The sequence below is a fragment of the Chiloscyllium plagiosum genome, chromosome 36 (genome assembly GCF_004010195.1).
Source record: "Chiloscyllium plagiosum isolate BGI_BamShark_2017 chromosome 36, ASM401019v2, whole genome shotgun sequence".
Lineage (NCBI taxonomy): Eukaryota > Metazoa > Chordata > Chondrichthyes > Orectolobiformes > Hemiscylliidae > Chiloscyllium > Chiloscyllium plagiosum.
The window spans coordinates 5,780,668-5,803,231 of NC_057745.1; the positions used below are offsets into that span (position 1 = coordinate 5,780,668).

The 22,564-nt window shown below is 40.6% G+C and overlaps 1 protein-coding gene across 1 annotated transcript in view; it reads left to right on the forward strand.

The window, feature by feature from the left end:
- Positions 1-3,056: 3,056 nt before the first annotated feature.
- Positions 3,057-22,564, forward strand: part of nox5 (NADPH oxidase, EF-hand calcium binding domain 5) — a 94,261-nt gene continuing 74,753 nt past the window's right edge. Inside the window, exons 1-4 of the mRNA XM_043677192.1 lie at positions 3,057-3,159; positions 16,063-16,123; positions 16,757-16,879; positions 17,293-17,416. Of these exons, the coding sequence (XP_043533127.1) occupies positions 17,297-17,416 (120 nt within the window). The 5' untranslated portion in view covers positions 3,057-3,159; positions 16,063-16,123; positions 16,757-16,879; positions 17,293-17,296. The remainder of the gene's footprint in view (positions 3,160-16,062; positions 16,124-16,756; positions 16,880-17,292; positions 17,417-22,564) is intronic.

Sequence of the window (22,564 nt, forward strand, 5' to 3'; positions counted from 1 at the left end):
GAGTTACTGGGCAGCATTGGGCTTACCTTCTGATTGAGCTCCAAGGACATCTGACATCATACATTGGAAAGTTTCTAGCCCATCAGAGGCTGGCAGCTTGTAGACAGTAAGGACTGCAGGTGCTGGAAGCCAGAGCCAGACATGGAGCTGGAAAAGCACAGCAGGTCAGGCAGCATCCAAGGTGCAGGAAAGTCAACATTTTGGGCCGAAATCCTTCGTCAGGACCCTGCCAGCTGGCAGCTCTCCATTTCTAGTGGTGGCACCAGGAGTGATGACCATCTTGGATGGTCCATAGATCCCACGATCAACACCAGTGTGGGTTGAATGCGTTCTTGAGGGGATCCCTGTGTGGGAGGATGTGTATCAGATGCAAGGGCGAGCAGATAAATAGAATCCTGCAGGATCTCCCATTCTCAATGCTGGGTCCTTTGATCTCCTCGTCTCTGTCTTAAATGGGCACCTCCTTATTTTTAAACAGGATTCTCCCACAAAAGAAAACATTCTTTCCACATTCACCCAGTCAAACCCACCTGAGGATCTCTGTCCTACCAAGTAGGCACTGGCAAACTAGATGATATTTGCAGGTTTGGTCCCTTATTTAAGGAAAGATATCATTTAATTGGGAGGCAGTTCAGAGAACATTCATTCGGATGATCCCTAATATGGAGGAGTTGTCTTATGAGCAAAAGTGAAATTGTTGGGACTCACTGGAGTTTAGAAGAATGAAAGATGATCTCATTGAAACATTTAGGATTCTTGAAGGGCTTGACAGGGTCGATACTGAGAGAGTGTTTCTCTCATGGGAGAATCAAGGACTAAAAAGCAATGTCTCAGAATAATGTGGCACCATTGTAAGTCTGAGATGAGGAGGAATTGCCTCTGTTGGGGGGGTTGAGTCTTCAGAACTCCTTTCCCTAGAGAACCATTGGGTCAGCTTCGTTGTGTATATTTTAAGGCTGACATGGATAGATTCTTGATCCTTTAAGGGAATCAAGAGCTATGGGAAGTAAGCAGAAAATGGAATGGATGTGAGGAACGTCGGATCAGACATGAACCTTTTGAATGGTGGAACAGTTTTGAGGGGCTGAATAACCTACTCCAGTTCCTGTTTTTTGTGGTCTTATGGTTTGCTAGGTAGTCCCCCTACCTGGCAATGGCTGGACAGGGCTCTTCAGTGGTCACTGGAGCCTCAGTTGGTTGTGGACAGCAAGGCCATGGCAAACCTTCCCTCCTTGGATTTGACCAGAAGCAGGATCTCCACTTTGCACCCTCCCACTTGATCATATGACACCCTTCCCCTCCCCACATTAGAACATGCCCAAGGAGGAAGCATAAATTCTGCTGGCATCAGCCTGGCTTTTAAATGGAAATGTCTCCAATATTAACAAGACACAAATGGGTCCAATCACACTGTGTGATATGCCTTTGCTTATCTTTAATGTGGTTAATACATTTACCTATTCAGGGTTGATGCTTTTATTAAAATAACAGATAGGAAATGCCACCATGAAGTGTTGTCACATCGGTCATTAATATAATCTAAGTCTGACCTTTTGCACATTTCCTGATTTTGATTGTTCCACCATTGGTGGCTGTATTTCAGTTGCCCGAACCAAAAGTTCTGGATTTCCCTCCTTAAACCTATCCAGACCTTTTGATTGTTTGTCCTAATCCCTCTTTATGTGGCTCCGTGTCAAAGTTTGTTTAATAACTCTCCGATGAAGTGCATTCAGATGTTTCACTAATTAAACACAATGTGCAAAGGCAAGCTGAATGATGAGACTACGCTTGTAGCATGAGTGTTTGAGAGATGCAGAGGTGAAGTATTTCTTGTAGAACACCCAATCTCTGACTCCTTCCTGGACCTACACTGCTGATAATGTCAGTCCAGTTAATCTCCTGGCCCGTGCTGAGCCTCAGGATGTCAACGGCTAAAAGTGCAGGGGGAAGGGTTTTTATTTTGCTCTTTTTTTAAACCTGAGGTAGCCAGTGACAGACATTAGTCTGCTACTTGTAGGTCAAAACCTAGATGCGAGCCAGGCCTTGCTGTAAGCTGGAAGGAGCAGCTTCAATATCTGTGTAAAGAGCTGTAAAAGTGGAAACCAACATTACCTTATGACAGAGAAATGCAGGGAGAAGCTCAAGATTGTTGGGCTGAGATGCCAGTTCTGAAGAATCCCTGCAGTAATGCTCAGCATCTGCAATGACGTCCAAAACCATGGGGTTTTAACACCTCCCACTCCCAGGTTTTGTTCAGTGCTGATGAAATGGCATTAATAAAAAACATATTAACCCTGTTTCTCTCTCCATAGATGCTGCCTGAACTGCTCAGCATTTCCAACAATTTCTGTTCTAATTTCTGATTTCTAGCTTCTACAACATTTTACTTTTGTAGTGTTGAGTTTCCTGTGTGCAACTTAGCTGCCCATGTTTCCAGCATTTCCAGCTCTACCAATGCTTATAATTGTCTGCAGTTTGTTTTTGGACACCTTAAGGTTTCGGAAGGCGTTATATAAATGCAGGTCCTTCAATAACCACTTGAAAGGTTCAACTGAGAATAAATTGTCAGCGCCATCTGTTCCCTAATGAATCTTTTCATAAGGAGAGAAAAAGAGAAAATTCAAGATCTGTCCTAAAGTTGAGGAAATAATTGTGTTTCCTGAATTTGCAGCCTGGAAACATCTCATTGGTTATTTGGTGACACTGTTCCCTCTTCAATTAGATTTTACATTTTGGAAATTAGACTTTCTGGAACCAATTAAAACCATAAATGTTTTCAGGAGCAGAAGTATTTGATTAGAAGCTTCATTAATATTCAGCTTTATGTATGGAATTAGTTATGCGTCATCTGAAAGTGGAACCACTTCAAGAGGTGGAACTGGGAATAGGTTGTCAACTGCACATGCTCCCCGATGAATCGTTCAAGATCCTTTAATCCACAGATGAACACGCAAAACCATCACAAATCAGAGTGAAGACGTTGTAGGAAAACCTTGTGTTCCACCAGGAAGACACATCAGACAATTCCGTACTCAGATGAATCTATTGTACACAACAGGGGAAAATAAATCAATCGGTAGAAATACTTTAAACAGAATTCCTGCAAGATGCTCTGGACGGTGACTGTAGCTCCTCTGACATGGCCATGAGTAATGACAGGTAAATCGGTTTTTGAAGTTTACTTTTAAGGTATCTAGCTATATGCAATGTGTAAGGATCTGATTTAATGCATTGATGTTGACTTAGTGATGTATGATATCTACATTTTTGTTAAAAAAAATGATTTGTAGGCTATCTCCAATTTTCTCCCCCATCGACATTGAAGATGATTGCTCATCATGTTGGGCTACCGTCCCATAAAACCCTATGGTTCCTCACGCAGTGAGCTATTCTCCCTCACTGAAACAGACAGACTGACAGCCAAGAAGGCTATTGAGTAATGGAAGGGATTAGGGGTTAAACCTGATCCTGTTCTAACTAGACATTTAAAGTTCCAGCGACAGTAACTGGATAACAGTTAGGAGTGGAAACCAAGCCAAATTCTCCCTACAGCATTCCAACCCCTGCTGTTTGAGACCGATTAATTCAGATATATCATGGATTGAGTGTCTCATCTTCCTGTTTTTAGTATCATGCTATTTAATAAAATTCATAATAAACATTTTTGCACTACGTTACAGTCAACCAAATTCTTTCTCATTTATTCCCATTGCGTGGAATTCCAAAAAAATCCCATTCACATCCTATAGAAGAAAAACTGAAAGAACTGCAGATTATGTAAATCAGAAACAAAAATAGAAATTGCTGGAAAAGGTCGAGCAGCATCATTTGGAGAGAAATCAGAGTTAATGTTTCGAGTCAAGTGAACGTTCCTCAGTACTGAGGTTCTGAGGAGGGGTTACTCGACCGGAAATGTTAACTCCACAGATGCTGCCAAACTGGCTGAGCATTTTGAGTAATTCCTATTTTTGTTTCACATGCTGTAAAATACCAATTCTACTGATGAATGTGAGGAGCACTTCAGATTTATTTTATTGTTACTCAGTCTGTTTGGCCATTTTCTGGCACGCATTTCCCGAAGTGGGATTTGAACACTGGCCTTCTGGCACAGAGGTAGGGCACTATCACTGCATCCCAAGATCTTTTGTTCAGACAGATTCTTTCTGTTTAATTCGTTTAAAGGTTTTGAACAGAAATGGCAGTGTTAATTGTGCATTCATCGAAATGTTTAATTATGTTCTGGTGGTGGGCCATATAGGGGTCTTGTGGTAGTGTCACTACCTGTGATCCAGGAAGCCTGGGTTCAAGTCCCAACCTGCACCAGAGGTGTATAACAACACCTCTGAACAGGTTGATTAAAATATCTTCAGTGCTACATATATAATATACACATATAACTGCAGGTTGAAACTTTGGAGGTTATTGCTCATATACTTCTCTGTAAATACAGTTTGGAAGCGAACCAAGGCTTGGTGTTGGTTCTGTGTTTGACCATCTTGTTGTCTACGTCATGAGGGGCCGTGCATTTCTGATCTTTGTCATTTCATTGTTTGTAGGATGTAGGAATAAAGATTTTATGTAGGAACGGTATTTGCTTATCCATTTCTTGTGACCCCTCAATAGTGTGGGTTAACGGTATTTGCTTATCCATTTCTTGTGACCCCTCAATAGTGTGGGTTTTTCAATCCCCTGGCTGTAGTGGGTTCTGGAACCAGGGAACACAGTATGAGAATAAAAGATAAGCCATTTAGGACTGAGGTAAGGAAGCATATTTTCACTCAGAGAATGGTGATCTTTAGAATTCTCTACCCCAGACGGGCTGTGATATTCAAGACAGAGATTGGTAGATTTCTAGATATTAACAATAGCAAAGGACATGTGGGTAGACAGGAAAATGGTGTTGAGGTAAAAGATCAGCCATGATCAGGCTAGTGGTGGAGCAGAACTCAAGGGGCTGAATGGCCTCCTCCTGCTCCTGTTTCCTATGTTTCTATGACATCACATCATGAACAGCAAGTGATATTCCTTGCCCTTTGCTTGATAATCTGATAAGACTTTGTAGTTTTTCACCAGCCCTGTATGTAGTAGCTGGTTTTGAGTGGCAATTTCTGTATTTTTGTCATAGAAGGTCAAGTAAGGGAGACTGAATAATTGAAACCGGCTAATAGCGTTTGGAATTCTGATTCAGGCTGGATAAATATTCAAGTTTTTTTCCCCTTACATTGGACAGTATGGAACTCATGCCAGGCGTGTGCCTGTGATTGAACCACACAAACTGAAGGGATTTTGGAACAAGCTCTGAACTGGTCTGTTTTTCACTCACTCTATGAAATGGAAATACACTTGCAATGTATAAGTTCTACTTCCTTAAACCTGCAGTCATGCAGAGCTTACATCTTGGCTTGCAAACATTCCTGGTATCAAAAACAAGGAGGGAGTAGCTGCAGTGCACAACTGAAAGAACGAATACACAATTCTCATCGGAGAGTGTTATGGACCAGAGCACACCCCCTGAAAATATTTTAAGGCAGTAGCCCAGATCCTACCTTCTTATTTTAAAGGAAAGCGTACAGTGTCTGTTGCTGATGCAATGCAACTGGTCAAACTACTCGACGTTAAGTAAAGCACAATTTACTTAAACACTATGGTTAAAATATAACCAAAGAAAGAGGAATTTAGAATATCAACTCTACTGGAAAACTTAACTGAATAATAGGTACAGTAAATATTACTATTTAGCTGTTCCAATATAGCAACATCCCAGAAACAAATCCCTTGGCAAAAAAGGAACGTTCAGACACAGCTTTTCAAATGCAGTTCTCCACTCCAGGAGGATAAAACATCAAGAGAGATTAGCAGCCAGGAGATATTCACTGAAGCTTCCAACCCAGTTGAGACCCTAATAGCTTCTGATGAAAACACCCAAACCCAGATTTCCTGATCTGTGAGAGCTGGACACATCTATTCAGGCTGCATAAAAAAAAAACACCCAAGGCCTCCGAAGCTGTTTATTCAAGTGGTCTTCAGTAGCCAGCTCACCACCTCTTGTTCTCTTGAAAGAAACTAGAACAAATTTAAATCACAACAGACTGTTCATTTGTAACATTGGTCTGAGATTCCATAAATCCCGCCTTTTCACAGTAGACTGGTTGATACTAAGCTATAGATGTGGTTGACATGTGATTTACCATATTCGTACCTGTCTTCATGGGTTAAATTGCCAGAATGGGCATCGTCCTGTCAAGGTATTCTCAATGCATTCTTGATTTAATTCTTCCCTTTACTTGACACTTGGTTCATTTTAAAATAATACCCAGACAATATATGGTCTTGAAGAGCTATCAGAATTTCTAATGAGATAAGCTAAACAAGTCTAGTGTAAATATGTGTAAAACGCAGATGAAGACCACCATTGATTCCCTGGCCCTGAAAACACTGCATTTGGAAATGCTGATCTTCCCCCATGAGTCCTCCACATTCTAGCCACCTTCCCCTGCCTCACCCACACTCTGCAATTTCCTCCAGCTCTTCATGAGCTGTGCTTTTCTGACGGTCATTTGTACCGGCCTCCACATCCCCTCCCACTGCCGTGTAATCGACCAGCATTTGGACATTCCAGCTTCTGACTCAACTCTTGGGAACTCAATCTAAATGTCTGATTGCTTCTCTCTTCTTCAGCCCCGTTTGAAATCTGCCTCCTCAGTGAACTTCTATGCAGTCACTCATCATCTCTGTGAGGTGTATCTGCTAAATGCACGATATAAGAGATATTTTGGCTGTTAGATATGTACAGCATCCCCCCCCGGCCAGCCATAGCCTAGCTGAGAGGGCGGCCTGAGTACGATCTCCTGGACCTTTCTGAAATGGCACTGTACAGGGCAACCCTCATATCCATGGAATCATTTTCTGTGGTTTCATTCATCTGTGGTTCCCGTGACCCGAACATATAAAAGGGAACGTTCCAGAACCAGGGAACAGGAGGCTGCTGGGAAGGTACATTTTCTATTTAAATGCATGGGTTCACTCCTTTCTGCGGTTTCACCTTTCCACGCTAGGTTCTGGAACGTATCCCCCATGGGTACGATGAGACTACTGTATTGAGTTTAGGTCATTAACTTCCCCACTGACCTTCCCCTTAATGACTTCACCCACACTCAAAACACTCCTGAACCCTTTGAGCTTGCTGCCTGTCACCTCTCCTTGATGAAGGACTTTTGCTCGAAATGTCGATTTTCCTGCTCCTTGGATGCTGCCTGACCTGCTGTGCTTTTCCAGCACCATTCTAATCCTGAGCTCTCCTTGGACCCTGAGAGCTCACTGGATAGGAAATTGCAGGATTTAGTTAGTTGGTGCCACCTTGCCAAATGTTTTGGAATGTCTACCAGTTGTTCAAAAGATTCTCAACGACAACATTCTTCCTTTGATATAGTGACCCAGAAAATGTACTTAATAATTTTGTCATTATGAAGTAATGCCAAATAGCTAGGGATTAATTGTTTTTGTGTAGCTTTATTTTGGTTTTTAATTAGCTACTCAATCCTGATCAACAAGTCATTTGGGAAAGAAAGCTCACTTAATCTGTTTCTTTCTTCCAACACTAAATCATGGAGGCAGCAACTCAGTAAAAGCAGCAAGTTGTAACTTGGAGTGACACAGATCCACTGAGAGAATCCAGGAATACAAGTGAAACCAGAGATTTAGGTAACAGCACACACACTTGTTAAAACACCCAGGAAATACAAGTTTTGTTTAAAGAAGCAAATAAATCTTTTATCCTTTTGTCCAGTTTCTCTCTTTTCCTGATTGTATTGACCATTGTGAGTCTTGAGTCCAACCCAGATAACAACTCGAAAAAATATTTTTGTGAAAGTTAATAAAACTGGCGAATAACACAGATGGACCTGATTCATATTCTTCAATACAGTAGGACCAGTACATTCATGTCCAAGTATTATTTTTAAAAAAAATATTATTCTTCCCTCTGGGGCATTTATTTCTGAAAAGCAATCAGAAATAAGAATGCAAACCGAATTTTGTCAGAAGCTTTTCAACTACATTGCTCCTAACTGCCACAGCAGCTAAAAGTCAATAATACAGTTTTTGGTGGCACGGTGGCTCAGTGGTTAGCACTGCTGCCTCACAGCGCCAGGGACCGGGTTCGATTCCAGCCTCAGGCGACTGTGTGGAGTTTGCACATGCCCCCTGTGGCTGCGTGGGTTTCCTCCGGGTGCTCTGGTTTCCTCCCACAGAACAAAAACATGCAGATTAGGTAAATTAGCCATGCTAAATTGCCCATAGTGTTCTGGGATGTGTAGGTTAGGTGCATTAGTCAAGGGAAATGTTGAGTAATAGGGTAGAGTAATGGGTCTGGGTGAGACACTCTTCAGACGGTCGGTGTGGACTTGTTGGGCCAAAGGGTCTGTTTCAACACTGTAGGAATTCTAAGAAAAAAAATACAGTGATGGTTTGTGGTCAGTGGTGAAGCAATGACCCTCACTATGGATCTCGAACAGATCTGCTCACAAAGGGCCAGTTGTCTCCCCCAGTTTCCCCTCTTCCTGGTGGTCACTTAAATCTGACAGCAAGCCAAACGAATCTCCAGGCATCTAGCAGCAGTGATGTCAGAGGCCAAGATAAGCAGCCAATCACAGTGAAGTATTCCCACTGACAGCAATAAAGGAATTTAAAAGCATTGGAACCTTTTACTTTTAATTTAACCTTACAGATAACAAAATCACTGATTTTAATAGGATTAAGAAAGGTACTAAAATATTCTAAACTTTTTTTTAAATCAAAATAGATCGAAACTTTCATCACAATAGACGGATTTGATATTCTTTTATATCAAATTAGCTTTTCAGTGTCAGTGAAGGTATTTTTTTCCACAATTTTGGTATCTGTACAGCAAAAAACATTTAATACAATGTAGCTTTTTCAGTGTGAAATTTGAAGTTTCCATCAATTCACTAATGGCTGGAGATTGCAACCCAGAGAATTTGAAAAGTACACCCACCTGAAAAAGTGTAAAATTACATAGAAACATCTGGATTTCCCTCTTATCCTGAACATGACCACACTCCCAAATTTGCTGTTAGTTTCAGCTGAGTAAAGATTGAGATGCTGGTAATTTTGGACATTGTAAACTTTGGGCCATGGTGCAGTTAAGGGGTTGAGCAAGGGGTGCCATATTCTGCCTTAAATTATAACATGGAGTTCCCTCTCTCCAAAAAAAAAATTCTTCCTTTTAGCCCTACTTAAACCTGTCTCGCTTCATCAACGCTGCCAATATTTACTTTCTTGAATCAATGTCAAGACTGTAATGACACCTTTTTGGGAGGCTAGGACTGTTCCTCTGTGTTAAAGGCACTATATCAGTGAAAGCTTTTGTCAGTAGATGGTGAGTGAAGATTGACGTTAGCGGTGGTGTGCCTGTGTCTTCCCTACAGTCATGGCGCAGAGTCAAAGATTCCTCTGGCAATTCCTCTCCTAAATGGGGAGGCAATGTCCGGTGGTATTATTGCTAGACTATTAATTCAGAGATCCTGGTAATATTCTGGGCCCTGGGTTTGAATCCTGCCATGACAGATGGTGGAATTCAAATTCAATAAATATCTGGAATTAGGAATCTGATGAGAACCATGAAACCACTGTCAATTGTCAGGAAAAACCCATCTGGTTCACCCATGTCCTTTAGGGAAGAAAACTGCCATCCCCACCTGGTCAAGCCTAAGTATAACACCTAATCCAATTCAGGATGGGTAATACATACTGGCCTGGCCAGTAACACACATCCTGGGAATGAACAAACTAAAATAGAAATGACCATGGCGGAAAGGTGATCAAAATGAAGGGAGCATCAAGGGTTGGATTTCTTATGGATTCTGACACAAAACAAGTTCATATCACAAAGTAAATTTGGGCTAATCAACGTGGTAGATCTCTGACAATGTTAATATCCTACATAAGCCTCCTCCTAATTCCTCTTTGATTCATTCTCCCTTTTGTGTTTATCTAGCTCACCTTTGAATATATGAACGCTATTATTGTCAATCATTTACTCCCTCTTGTGAGAGCGAATTTCACATTCTCACCATTTCTTGGGTAAAGATCCTTCCCTTGAATTCCCTCATGGATTAATCCATGAGTATCCTATATTTATGGCTCCCAGTTCTGGCCTCAGCTACCATTGGTAACATCTCCTCAATGTCTACCACATCAAACTACTTCATAATTTCGGAGACCTCGATCTCGTCTCCTCTCAGTCTAATCTAGCAGAAAGGGACCCAGCCTGTTCATTCTTTGTCCTCTCAGTTCTTATTGGATGTTGTGGCCTTTACTCATAGGAATGGAAGTAGTATTTCATGCCTCCCTTGGAACTTATTGTGTATCTCAGTGACGTGTTCCTGTGCGCCAGCTGTTGGTTTCCCTTTTTGGCTCTCCATCCGAACCACTTTGCATTTGAAATGGATGAGTTAGTGGCTGTTACGTGCTGTAAGCCTTTGTCTGTAGAGAGTAAACTTGAGAACAACACAACTCATTTTGGCACGGCTATTAAAGAGAGCTGCAGAATCCTGTACGACTTAATCTGGGTTTAAAGCTTCTGGAGTCAGAGGGGATTAGTGTCAAATAAACAAACTGAATCATAAAGAGGCTATAATTATGAAATATCTGCAGCCAAACAAACCTGTCATAAGTGTGAAACAAATTTAAGTTGATGTTAATTGTTTCCTTGCCTGAATTTTGATTGTAGCTGTCACATACACAACAAAAGGTGCGGCTGGATTACTGAAGTGCTTAGAATTGTTTTGACGTGGGTTACACCACCAGGAAAGATTGGATTAAACATATGACAAACAGGTACCAGAATAAGAAATAGCAAAGAAACACAGTCAATCACTGCCAATGGTCCCTGCTTCAGAGTTAGAATAATGCATCTCTTTATTACCACCATCCAGAATGCTCTGCATATTTCCCTTTCATATTTGCATCCACAGGTAGCAATATGTTAATCTGGCGAACATGTTAATCTGGTGAATATGTTAATCTGGTAAATGCCAAAAGATTGTGGAAGCTAGATTGCTGGAAGGATTTAAAGAGGAAGTTGATAGATTTTTGATTTGGTTGAGGGCTATGCTGAACTGATGCAGAACTCTGGAGTTGAGGTTTGAGGCTGGTCATCCATCATCTTGTTGAATGGCGGGGGAGACTCGAGGGCTGGATGGCCTACTCCTGCTTCTATTGCTTCTGTCTGTAATAATCTGGTAGAAATAAGTAGCAGGAGCAAGTCTGTCTTTGACAGGCTTATTCACATTACCCAGAATAGGATACAGTGATTCCTTTTCACTTCCACAGACTCGCCCTTCCAGGTGGAAATCAATATATTTTTAAAAAAATCAACCTATTTAGATATTTTGGGTGACAAACGCAGGCCGATCCTGAGATGGGACTTGAACCATCTGGCCCTGAGGTACTATCATTACATCACCAATGTTTTAATCCAGCTGTTTGAACACATTGGGTCAGATCTTCCAAGGCGTGGCAATCACACACACATTGCCACTCCATGTTTATCTAATGATCAGGAGATTCCAATCAGCGCTCCTTACAGATGCAGAGTGAGCATTAATTTTGACAGAATGCAGGATGGTCAGGGAAGGCAAATCATTTGTCCTTTTTCACAGACGCCAGTTGTTGTTTTCTGTGATGTAAAGATCCATCATTGTAGGCATTCTGACAGCTCCTGTGAAGGGAGGAGATTAGTGTACCAGGACGGTAGGGTGCCAGGCAGGTAGGGACAGAGTTATCAAGTCCGGTGCAAAAGGGATGTTTTAGTCTAGGTGATGTTACTGAATTACCCAGACATTTGACTCTTTTTAATTGTCTAATCTTTCCTGGGTAACTATTTAATTAACTGCTTGATTTACACAGACGCTTTGGAGGGTTTCAGACACAGAGGGGTTGCCCAGCAGAATCCTCAATTTCCCAGCAATTGTACTATATCAGGGATTCTGCTTGATTCCCATGTGCAACTCCCAAGGCGATGCAAGTCCCAGGGCAGGTGAGACCTGAACATAGAACTTCACAAGCCACTCATTGGTAGTTCTTTATTTTCTTCTATTCAACCTGCTAAGGGATGTTATGACACTCCTCTGGAGTAGTGGGACTTGAACTCTGCTTTCCAGCATCAGATGTACAGCCATTACCATTGCACCACAAGATCCCCCTCGCTGATTGTTTTGTGTGACCTAAGTGTTCTCCAATTTGTATCAGCTGCTGTTAATCACAACTAGAGCATGCATATCTGTATCGTCAACAAGTATAGTCTTTACGATATAAACAACATAATTTGAATCGTGCTCATTTTTAAAGAAAGATAAAACTGTCTTGGGAGTGGAGTTGCCAAATCTCCAGTACTAAACATGATCCGTGGCTTTTAAATATTGATTTCTCATCAAATATATTCCTGTCATAAGTCCCAGTGAGAGAAATCATGGGGGCAACATTGTTTCTTTTTTCGTTGCCTTTGGGCTAATTTGTTTATTAATTATAAACATGTTGGGGATGGGAGAAATGATGTTTGGTAGAATTTACTTATTTTGGACCTGTATCTTCTCCAGTGCATACTAGTATCACAACAACATGTAGTCAGGTAGTCAAGGGTCTGCTTTCCAGTTGGGTAACCAAAGGGGGTGTGTTTACAACATGGTCAGATGACAGGAGCATATGATTGGGGTCAAACGTTGACTGGTGATTCAACTCCAGAATCAGTGACTCCATTTAGGAGATAGGACTTTTGAAGAAACTGTTGAGCTTTGAAACTTCCAAAATCATTTTCATTATTAACTGTTGCAGTGAGCAAAGTTTGCAAACTGCATTTTTCTTCTGGAGGTAGGAAACAGAGTTTGGGATTGTTTCCAGGTGCCAAGTACCCCCTGCCCAGCCCAGTCCCAGGAACCATTGCCCACTGAGATTATCATTGGGGCACCCAGTTAATTGGTCCAGAGTCAGATTCACTATAAAATCCTCAGGCTATCTGCACTCAGTGAGCACTGTGAGCTGAAGGGCTAACAGAGCCATTCACTGATCACAGAAAGCATCAGGTGCTGCCTCTACAGGACCACCTGATGTGAATAAGACCACACAATAGAGACAAACAGCTAGAGTGTCACATTCCAAGTGACCAGGGCTGATCCATCCTGGACCTGCAAATGAGCAAAATAAATGAAGTTATATTACTACAACATTTGATTGATTAATTGATCTTTTTTCTCCTTATTGTCTTCAGACCCTTTGGTCATCCCTTTAAGGTGGCTGTGTTTTTAAAATATTCCAGATTGAATTTTAAATACTCGGAATAATTTAAAATCAGCCACTCACATTTCGCGTTCTGCGTAGTTGCTGGTTGGTGCAATACTTGCGATGAGCCCTAAACCTGTGCTAGATTTTTTCTCAAAGCTCTGTTTTTGGAATGGCTTAACAGCCCAATACAAAAGGTGTTCACAGGAATATAGCATAAGCATAGATTCATCGTAAATAGGAGCAGGAGTAGGCCGTTCGGCCCTTTGAGCCCATACCACCATTCAATTTGATCATGGCTGATCATGCAATCTCAGCATTCCATTTTCCCACTTTCTGTCCATACCCCTTGATCCCTTTAGCCACAAGGGCCATATCCAGCACAATATATTTCACAAACTGGCCCCAACAGCTTCCTGTGGGAGAGAATTCCACAGGTTCACAACTCCCTGAGTGAAGACATTCTTCTTCATCTCAGTCCTGAATGGTTTACCTCTTAGACTGTGACCCTTAGTTCTAGACTTCTGCAACACTGGGAACATTGTTCCTGCATGTAGCCTGTCCAGTCCCATCCAGACTTCATAATTTCTAAGAGATCCCCTCTCATTCTTCTAAATTCCAGGGAGTACAAGCCCAATTCATCCAGTCATTTTTCATATGTTGGTTCTGCCATTTTGGGAATCAGTCTGGTGAACCATCGCTGGATTCCCTCAACAGCACGAATGTCCTTCCTCAGACTAGGAGATCAAAACTGCTAATATATCTATTAGCAAATTTTTTTAACTTTACAAACAGATAAAATTCTTGAAAACTACAATCAATAACAAATAACAGTATAATAAAAAGAAAAAAACAGAAATTACAAAACAACTACTGTCTCCTAACTATTAACCCACCCTCTAATACAAAACAAACCCTAACACTGTGCAAAGCAACACCAAAAAAAAAGCAAAAAAAAACCAAAAAAACCCACAAAATACAGAACAGCTATGCTCAGCGCAAAGCTCCCAAACAAAGGAACGGGAGCATTGTATGTATACCTGTATTAACTCAGGAGACCCTCTCCAGGGCCCAGGGCTTGACAAACCTAACCATCCTGGTTAAACATAAGCCCTCGTTCCAAGGTCCTGTATAACTGCACCAACTGCAGATATATTAAGTATCTATGTGTAACCCAAGTGAAAAATCAAACCTGGTTGATATTGTAAATGAAAGCTTTCCAAACCATTGAACAAAGAAGGAATTATTGATTTCAAATAATACTGATCTAAGAGTTACCACCAGAAGAGATTGGCAGTATTTTTTTAATTGTTCACGGAATATGAGTGTCTCGAGATAGACCAGTAATTATTGTCCATTCCTAATTGCCCAAAGGGCAGTTAAGAGTTAACCATGTTTTTGTAGAACTGGAGTCATGTGTTGGCCAGACTAGGTAAGGATGGCAGATTCCTTCCGTAATGGATATTAATGAACCACATGTGGCTTTACAACAATTGACAATGGTAACTATTAGACTAGCCTTTTTTTTCAGATTTTTGTATGTTGCACTCAGAGTGAATCACACTTTTATTTGTATTTAGAGTCTATTTATGTAATGTCTGTAGCAAACAAAACACACAACTGAATCTACAGCAAAATCCCCAAGTATAGGCAATGTGATCTCTCCAGCAAAATGAAGTAACTGGAGGACAGTTACATGATCGAAGTAAATCCTAGTCACTTACTTCAGGGGGCGATTCATGGGGCAATTATTAATAATCTCTGACAGTTGTAGCATCTCCACCTTGAAAGCAGCTTACGCCAAGGTGTGGAGAAACAACACTTTATCAGGAGTAAAACCGAAGGCAGCTTGGCTACGAGGAGTCTGAAAACTTGGAGAAAGCCAAACCTAAACATCATCGAGAATATATGAATCGCAGGCAGGATTGAAATCTCACCCTGGTGTGCACAAAAAACAAACACGTGCAGTTCTGATTTAAATAATTAACATGCAACCTTGCAAATCTGTTGTAAATTAGTCTAAAGTAGCAACTGGTCCCCAACAGTGGCTGACAGCAGCATTGTAAATTATGCGCGTTAATTTTCATTAAATAAACTTGGACAAACTAATTGAACTAAGTCTGTAGAGGGAGAAGATTTCCTCTTGTAATGCATCAACAACATCAAAAACACAATAGGAAGGTTTTTATCTTTGTTTCCTTCACCATAACTGTAAAGCTGTACTGATAAAGTGAGTTTATGATAATGTAAGTTATAATAGAGAAATATTGCTTCAGAATCCTTAAATGAGACACCCATTTCTTCATACAATAATATTTGGTAAACCACATTTTCTTTGGAATCCTAGAAATATTTTTGCATTAAAAATATTAGAGATGAGAGGAGGAAAGACAGTGACTGATGGTTAACTTTCCATTTGATGTGGAAGGCAGTAGCTAAAACGTGGAAGTGTCAAAAGTTGTATATTTTATATCTCTCAGAGCAGTGCAGAAATGACATTAATTTCTAAGTGTGCAATAAGTTTATTTACAATGCCTTAAAATACCTGCAGTCACAAATTGTCTGCGCTAATGTCTTACAGTTCAGCTTTCTGCCAGCTCTACCTACTTAGTTCTGGGGCAACATCCAGTCTTAACCAATCCAGTCCAGTGAGCAAGGAATGCATCAAATCAGAGCTGGCGACCCTTTAACTCCCATCATCTTACTCCAGAAAACTCCAACAAACTTTCAATTAATAATCCACATTTCAATTCTTACCTTTGACAGATTGTTTTCCAGGGCAGGATATTCAAACTGTCTCTGGACTGAAGGAACCAGCACTTTTTGTGTAAGTTTGATTTCATGTATGTATACGTCTGTCTTCCATTCCCAATCAAATATTTATCCAGATCCTTTGTAAAAGACTTGATTAATATACCAACTGCTTTGACTGTACGGCTGTTGCACATAGAGTGATAAAGTACAGAGAGGCCTCTGCTGTGCCTTTACTGCTTGTTTGAAGGAGATATTCATCTATCTTATTTCTAACTTGTTATTTTTGTATCCTTGTCCTCAAGCTAGTTACAAAATGGAATTGTGGAAATTTGAAAACAGGAGGCTGTAGGGCCTGTGTTTACTGAATTTAGACCTCTCTATAGAGTGAGTTTCACACCATCAAATTATCTTGCTTTCGCCCCAGTTCCACTCTGCCCAATACCCCCTTCTAACAGCAATAACCGGTCTCTTTTTAATTGTTACATTTAATTTATCTTAGATTACCAGTTGTGATAAAGCCCTCAAATTATAAGTAATTGTAGTGTGTCAGCATTTTCAAAAATTTCCATTTTTACGTACACAATCCTTACTTATGATGGTGATCCTCTGTCTTCAGTTGATCCACCATTGAAATGTTATATCTCTGCATTTCACCATTTTAAAAACTGGAATCCCCAATTTCAATCTTCTCTTCCATGAAATCAAGCTCGGTTTTGCAAATTACTCTTTGAAATTGGTTGAAGTAGGAATGGCTGGAGCTATTGGCAACTGAAGAGAGAACATCAGTGGAATTTGGAAACAGAAGAGAGAACATCAATTAATATTTTGGGTGAGTACTTTACCTGATATCCACAGTAATGAAATTGACTTTTAACTTGGAATCCTCACAAAAAAAAATCAATGTTCTTTAGAAGGTTTGGTGTTTAAAGCTACTTAAAATTTAAAAACACAATGTCTCTTGTAATTTGATATAGAATAACGTCTGCAAAAAAATGATTCTTTTCGAATTGTTCACATTGGCAGTCCGAAGCAAAATGAGGGGCTATGTTTTCATTGTTAATTGTAAAATAAGCTCCCAAAGAAATGGGATGTATGAATATAGTCACCAAAGGTTCTGCTTTCGAGACGTTTGGTGGGCAGTAAGGCTGACCATTGACCATTGACGGGGGTTGCTAATTTTTATGAGCTTTCCTATTTTTAATTATTGCTCCATTTCTTTTCCACCACCTCCTTCTGTTGCAGCACAATGAGTGCAGATGATGATGCAAAGTGGTTGGAATGGGTGACCAAGCAGTTTGAAAATATTGCTGGTGAGGATAAGGAGATTAATTTGGAAGAATTCAAGACAGCACTCAAAGTGAAGGAGGCAAGATTACATTTTTAATGCACAAAGAACATGTTATGATTGTTGCCTTTTCCAAACTCAGCAGTTATAGATTTTTATAGGAATACGACAGAATTTTCCTTTGTAATAAAATGGTAGATATGGCTTATAAAGAACATGTTTATATTATTTAATATTAATTACAGACAGAGAAGATCTTCCCGGATACCTGTATTTTCATTACTTCATAATATTTACACCAATAGAATTCATCTTAAAAAGTACAGAGGAACCTCGATTATCCGAACATCAATTATCCGAAAATCAGATTATCCAAAGGAGATCTTGAGGTCCTATGACACCGTTACAACAAAGTAGTGTTACCGATAATGGTGCCATGATCACGTCTTTTCTTAACAGTACAGGGTAAATGAGGGTTACCGGCACTGAAGAAGATGTGCAAATGTTGCATCAAAGAAGTATTAATGACACTGGTGCAACAATCTCAGTCAGGTGTAAGTGGTTACTGCAGATACTGGAGATTAGAATCAAGATTAGCGTGGTGCTGGAAATGCACAGCAGATCAGGCAGCATCCGAGGAGCAGGAAAATCGATGTTTCGGGCAAAAGCCTTTCATCAGGATGTTGAAAGGCTTTTGCCCGAAATGTCGCTTTTCCAGCACCACGCTAATCTTGACAACAATCTCAGTCAGTCAATTGTAGCCGTGTTAAAATAATTTCAGCCCACATTGGTGTAACGATCACGTCTTTAGTTTAACTGAGGAACACCTGCACTGAAGAAGATGCGCAAGCATTGCAGCAATGAGGTGTTAGTGACACTGGTGCAACAATCTTAGTCAGTCAATTGTCGCAGTGTTGGAAGAATTTTAACACATAAAAATGACTGACATGCTGAAGGATTTAAAATGCATGACAAAATCAGTGGTGTCTTCATTCCCTCTAAGACTTTTTTCCCAGTTCGTATCTGGTCTAACTGATCGAGTTTGTTGTACCTACTTACCAAGTCTGTGAAGAGAAAGCGGACTGCAGTGACAATTGAACAGAAAAGTGAGGTTTTACAGCATCTGGATCATGGTGAAAAGGCAACAAAGATTGTACAGGAGTACGACGTTGGAATAGCAACAGTGTCTGACATCAGGAAAGCAAGACCAGCGATTGAGAAATCCATCAGCTAACGTGACACTGCAAATGTTTGAAAAAGAAAATCCATGAAGCTAGCAAAGGATGAGCAACTTGACTAAGCTGTGTTTTTATGGTTTTCACAGCAGCGTGAAAAGGGAATTCCCTTTTCTGGCCCGATGATACCGGAAAAAGCTGCCAGTTTCCATGAACAACTCCACACCGGTGGGTCTGATCACGGTGTATCATTGGGCTGGTTACACGCTTCAAACATCGTCACGGCATTAGGCAGCGCAGCATTCTTGGAGAACAGAAGTCCGTGGATGACAGCACAATGGAAGGCTACAGGCTGAAACTGCAATCCATCATTCATGAAGGAAAGTATAAACTTGAGCAATTGTACGACGCTGATGAAAGTGAATTGTTTTGGCGTGCATTGCCAGATAAAACACTTGCATCCACCGCGTAAAAGCAGGTATTGGGACATAAAGTGCAAAAGGATCGGATTACAATTTTCCCTTGTGTCAATGCCACCGGTACTCATAAATGACCTCGTGTCTGCATCGGGCGATGTGCTAATCCACGTTGCTTCAAGAACTGTGACAAGAACTCGTTTTCTCTGAGGTACAAAGCACAAAATAAGGCATGAATGAAATATCCACTTTTTCATGCTGATTTCATGAAGCGTTTGTACCTGCTGTCAGGGTCACATTTGACAAGCGCTGGACCTGACCAATATGCCCCTCTACTTGGTGACAATGTGGGGGCACACACTGTGAAAGGTAGCCAGTTAGAATCAGCAGACAGAGCTATCAAGTTTTACCAGCCAACACCACTTCAAGGTTACAGCTGCTTGATCAGGGAATCATCTCAATTATGAAAAAATATTATCATTGTAACATGTTGCACGCCGTCCTGGGTGAAGACAATACAGAGAAAGGACTGCAGGAATTTATGAAGGCATTCACAGTCAAGGACAGTGGGATCATGGGGATCGCTGAATCTTGGGACCGCATCAAGCCATCGACAATTGCGGAGTGTTGGTACAATGGCTTGCATGTTCGTAGCCGGGACAATGAAGAGGACACCCATCCAGAACAAAGGCTAACCACTGACATCACTGAAAACTGGTGACAGATGGGTTTAGGAGACTTTGTAGAGACTGAGATCGATGCTTGGGTAAACTGTGACAACGATATCGGAACAGAGACACTCAGCGATGATCAGATTATCAGCGTAGTCACAGGAGAACAGCAGGAAAGTACAGATGGCGTGGATGGTAAGGAAAATCTGATAGTGACACCTCCAATCCCTGATAATGAAGCTATCGACAGTTTGCGACTTTTCATAGAGTGGTACAAAGCACAAAATAAAGTCGATGCCGTTAGGTTGATGCATCTTCGCCAAATGTTATCGTTCACAAAATAAAAACAACAGCAGCTGGATATTTACTTCGAAAATAATAACCAATCTCCACCTCAATAAATTTTATTTACTGTACCGGTTCACAAAAAGTGATCTAATTTGTAAAAAGTCATGAATTTTTAAGTGGTATCCAGTGTTTGTACAAATTTTAGCGATCGAATGAAATAAAAACTCTGATATTATGCTTTTTAACGCAATTATGTGCAGTGTGGCTTCCTTTGTTAAGATCAAATCAATTATCCGAATAATTAATTATCCATACGAAAACCTGCCTGCCCAATGACTTCGGATAATTGATGTTCCTCTGTACATTGTATTAAATATTAGGTGTGTCTTGAGTAATTTGGGAACTATTTAAAAACATCCTTGTTTTGTTTGTAACACTGTAATTAGAATTTTAATATATGATGATCTTTGTCCAGTGCTACACTGTTCAGCTGGAAAATTCTTCATAAATTTTCATTTAGAAATACATTGCTAGTGGACAGTATCCAGAAACATCATTGGAATCACACAGCATGAATGGAGGCCATTCTGCCTATTTATTGATCTGTACTTTCTCTTTCAAAGTGCAATTCAGTTAGTTCCAGTCCACCGTTCTCCCCCACAGAACTGTAATTTTTCTCCTTCATCTGTTTCCCCAATTCCTTTTTGAAAATTAAGTTCAGGCAGTGCATTCTACATTATAAGTTCTTCTTGTTGTGAATACCCTGTCATGGTTCCTGTGTTTTAGTGTTTAATGTTTAGTTTAGGGAATTATAGGTTAACTGTCTGGATTAGGATAATGCAGTTAAAGCAAGCCTGGAGTCCATCAAACTTAAAAAGTTGAAACTGTTGACTTACGAGGTTAACAGCTAGCAAAGTAAGATCATAAAACAGCTCGTGGGTTTACTCAGCTGAGAGCTAGAGATGTGTCATCTGCTATGCTTGCACGAATGAAGTTTAAAAAATATGTTATTGTTAAAGAAATTAAGGTAGCTTGAAAGCATTCAGTAATGACCTGAAAGGTTAGATCCCTCCCTTTGCCAAACCATATGAACTATTCTGAATGACAGATGGAGAAACTTAATTGAATAAAAATCTGAAATAAACGGCCAACTAAATGCTGTGGATGGCTTGGTGGTGGTTAGCATTGCTGTCTCATAGTAACAGGGACATGTGTCCAACTCCAGACTCGGGCAGCTGTCTGTGTGGAGTTTGCACGTTTCTCTCCGTGTCTGTGTGGGTTCCCTCCGGATGCTTCGGTTTCCTCCCACAGTCCAAAGATGTGCAGGTTAGGTGGATTAGCCATGGTAAATGCAGGGGTACAGGGATAGTGAAGGGGGGCGGTTGGTCTGGGTGGGATGCTCTTCAGGGGGTTGGTGTGGACTCAATAGGCTGAGTGGCCTGCTTCCGCACTGTAGGGATTCTATTGGAAATGAATATTACAGGATGTTTGACAGCAGGCTCCATCAGCATAGAGATAGGTGCAGTTTAGAAGGTTACTTGTTTTAATTTACCTTAGTGTTTGCTAAGAAAGATTTTTAGCTGCAGTTTGAACCTTATGTGGTTTTCAACTCACAGAGAGAAGGTAACCAAAATTAGACAAAGCTGTTCTGCAATCAGAGGAAACACTAACTTCATCATTGACCTTTTGGAGGGTGGGTGAGGCTTCTTCTCAGTTTGCAACTTGCGAGGAACACAAGCTGGAACATTGCCTGCAGTGGGAGAACCTACAGTGGACCTCACAGGGTCTTCTTGCAAAATAAAGCAACCAGCAGATTCGTTTTGGAATCTAAATAGACAAAGAGAGTGAGGCACCCACAGTCAAGAGATAGTAAATGAATATTTTACCTACGAGAATATGTGGAGACGAGGAAAATTCTTTGCAGGATTATGGCACAGTTACGGGTGGTCCCTACAGATGTAAACAAGTTTTATGTGTCTTATAAGAAAATTCTTAGAGAAGTAGGAAGTAAACCTGAGTACAAAACATATGTAATTATGAACCATATTAAGTTAATGCTGCTGATCTTATTCAAACCTTCAATAATGTTGCTTTGTTTTAGAAAAGGTGACATCTTGTGGTGCATTTCCGTTGGTTAAATCAAGATATTCGTATTTCTTTTTATACTTTAATAGTCCTGAACTAGGTTGTACCATTCTCTGAATGTATTTTTCTTACCTCTGTATCATCCTTTTGTCAATTGAACTTAAGCCTTTGTACTCTGGGTTATTAACCTTCCTGGCAATAGAAACATTTTTTCCCAATTTATTCTAAAGCTCTGTCTTCCATCTGCTGAATAAAGAAATTGAATTTAAGTTGTGCATTTAGGACATGTCAAAGTACTTAAAAACAAATTGATTACTTTCAAAGTACGTAAGCTAACCAGTGGGGGAATTGGCATACAGAGAGGTCTAACAAGCCTTTTTAATGGAGTGCTGTTTGTTAAAGGGATGTTGAAAATGTGTTGCTGGAACAGCACAGCAGGTCAGGCAGCATCCAGGGAACAGGAGAATCGATGTTTCGTGCATAAGCCCTTCTTCAGGAATGAGGAAAATGTGTCCAGCAGGCTAAGATAAAAGGTAGGGAGGAGGGACTTGGGGGAGGGGCGTTGGAAATGCAATAGGTGGAAAGAGATCAAGG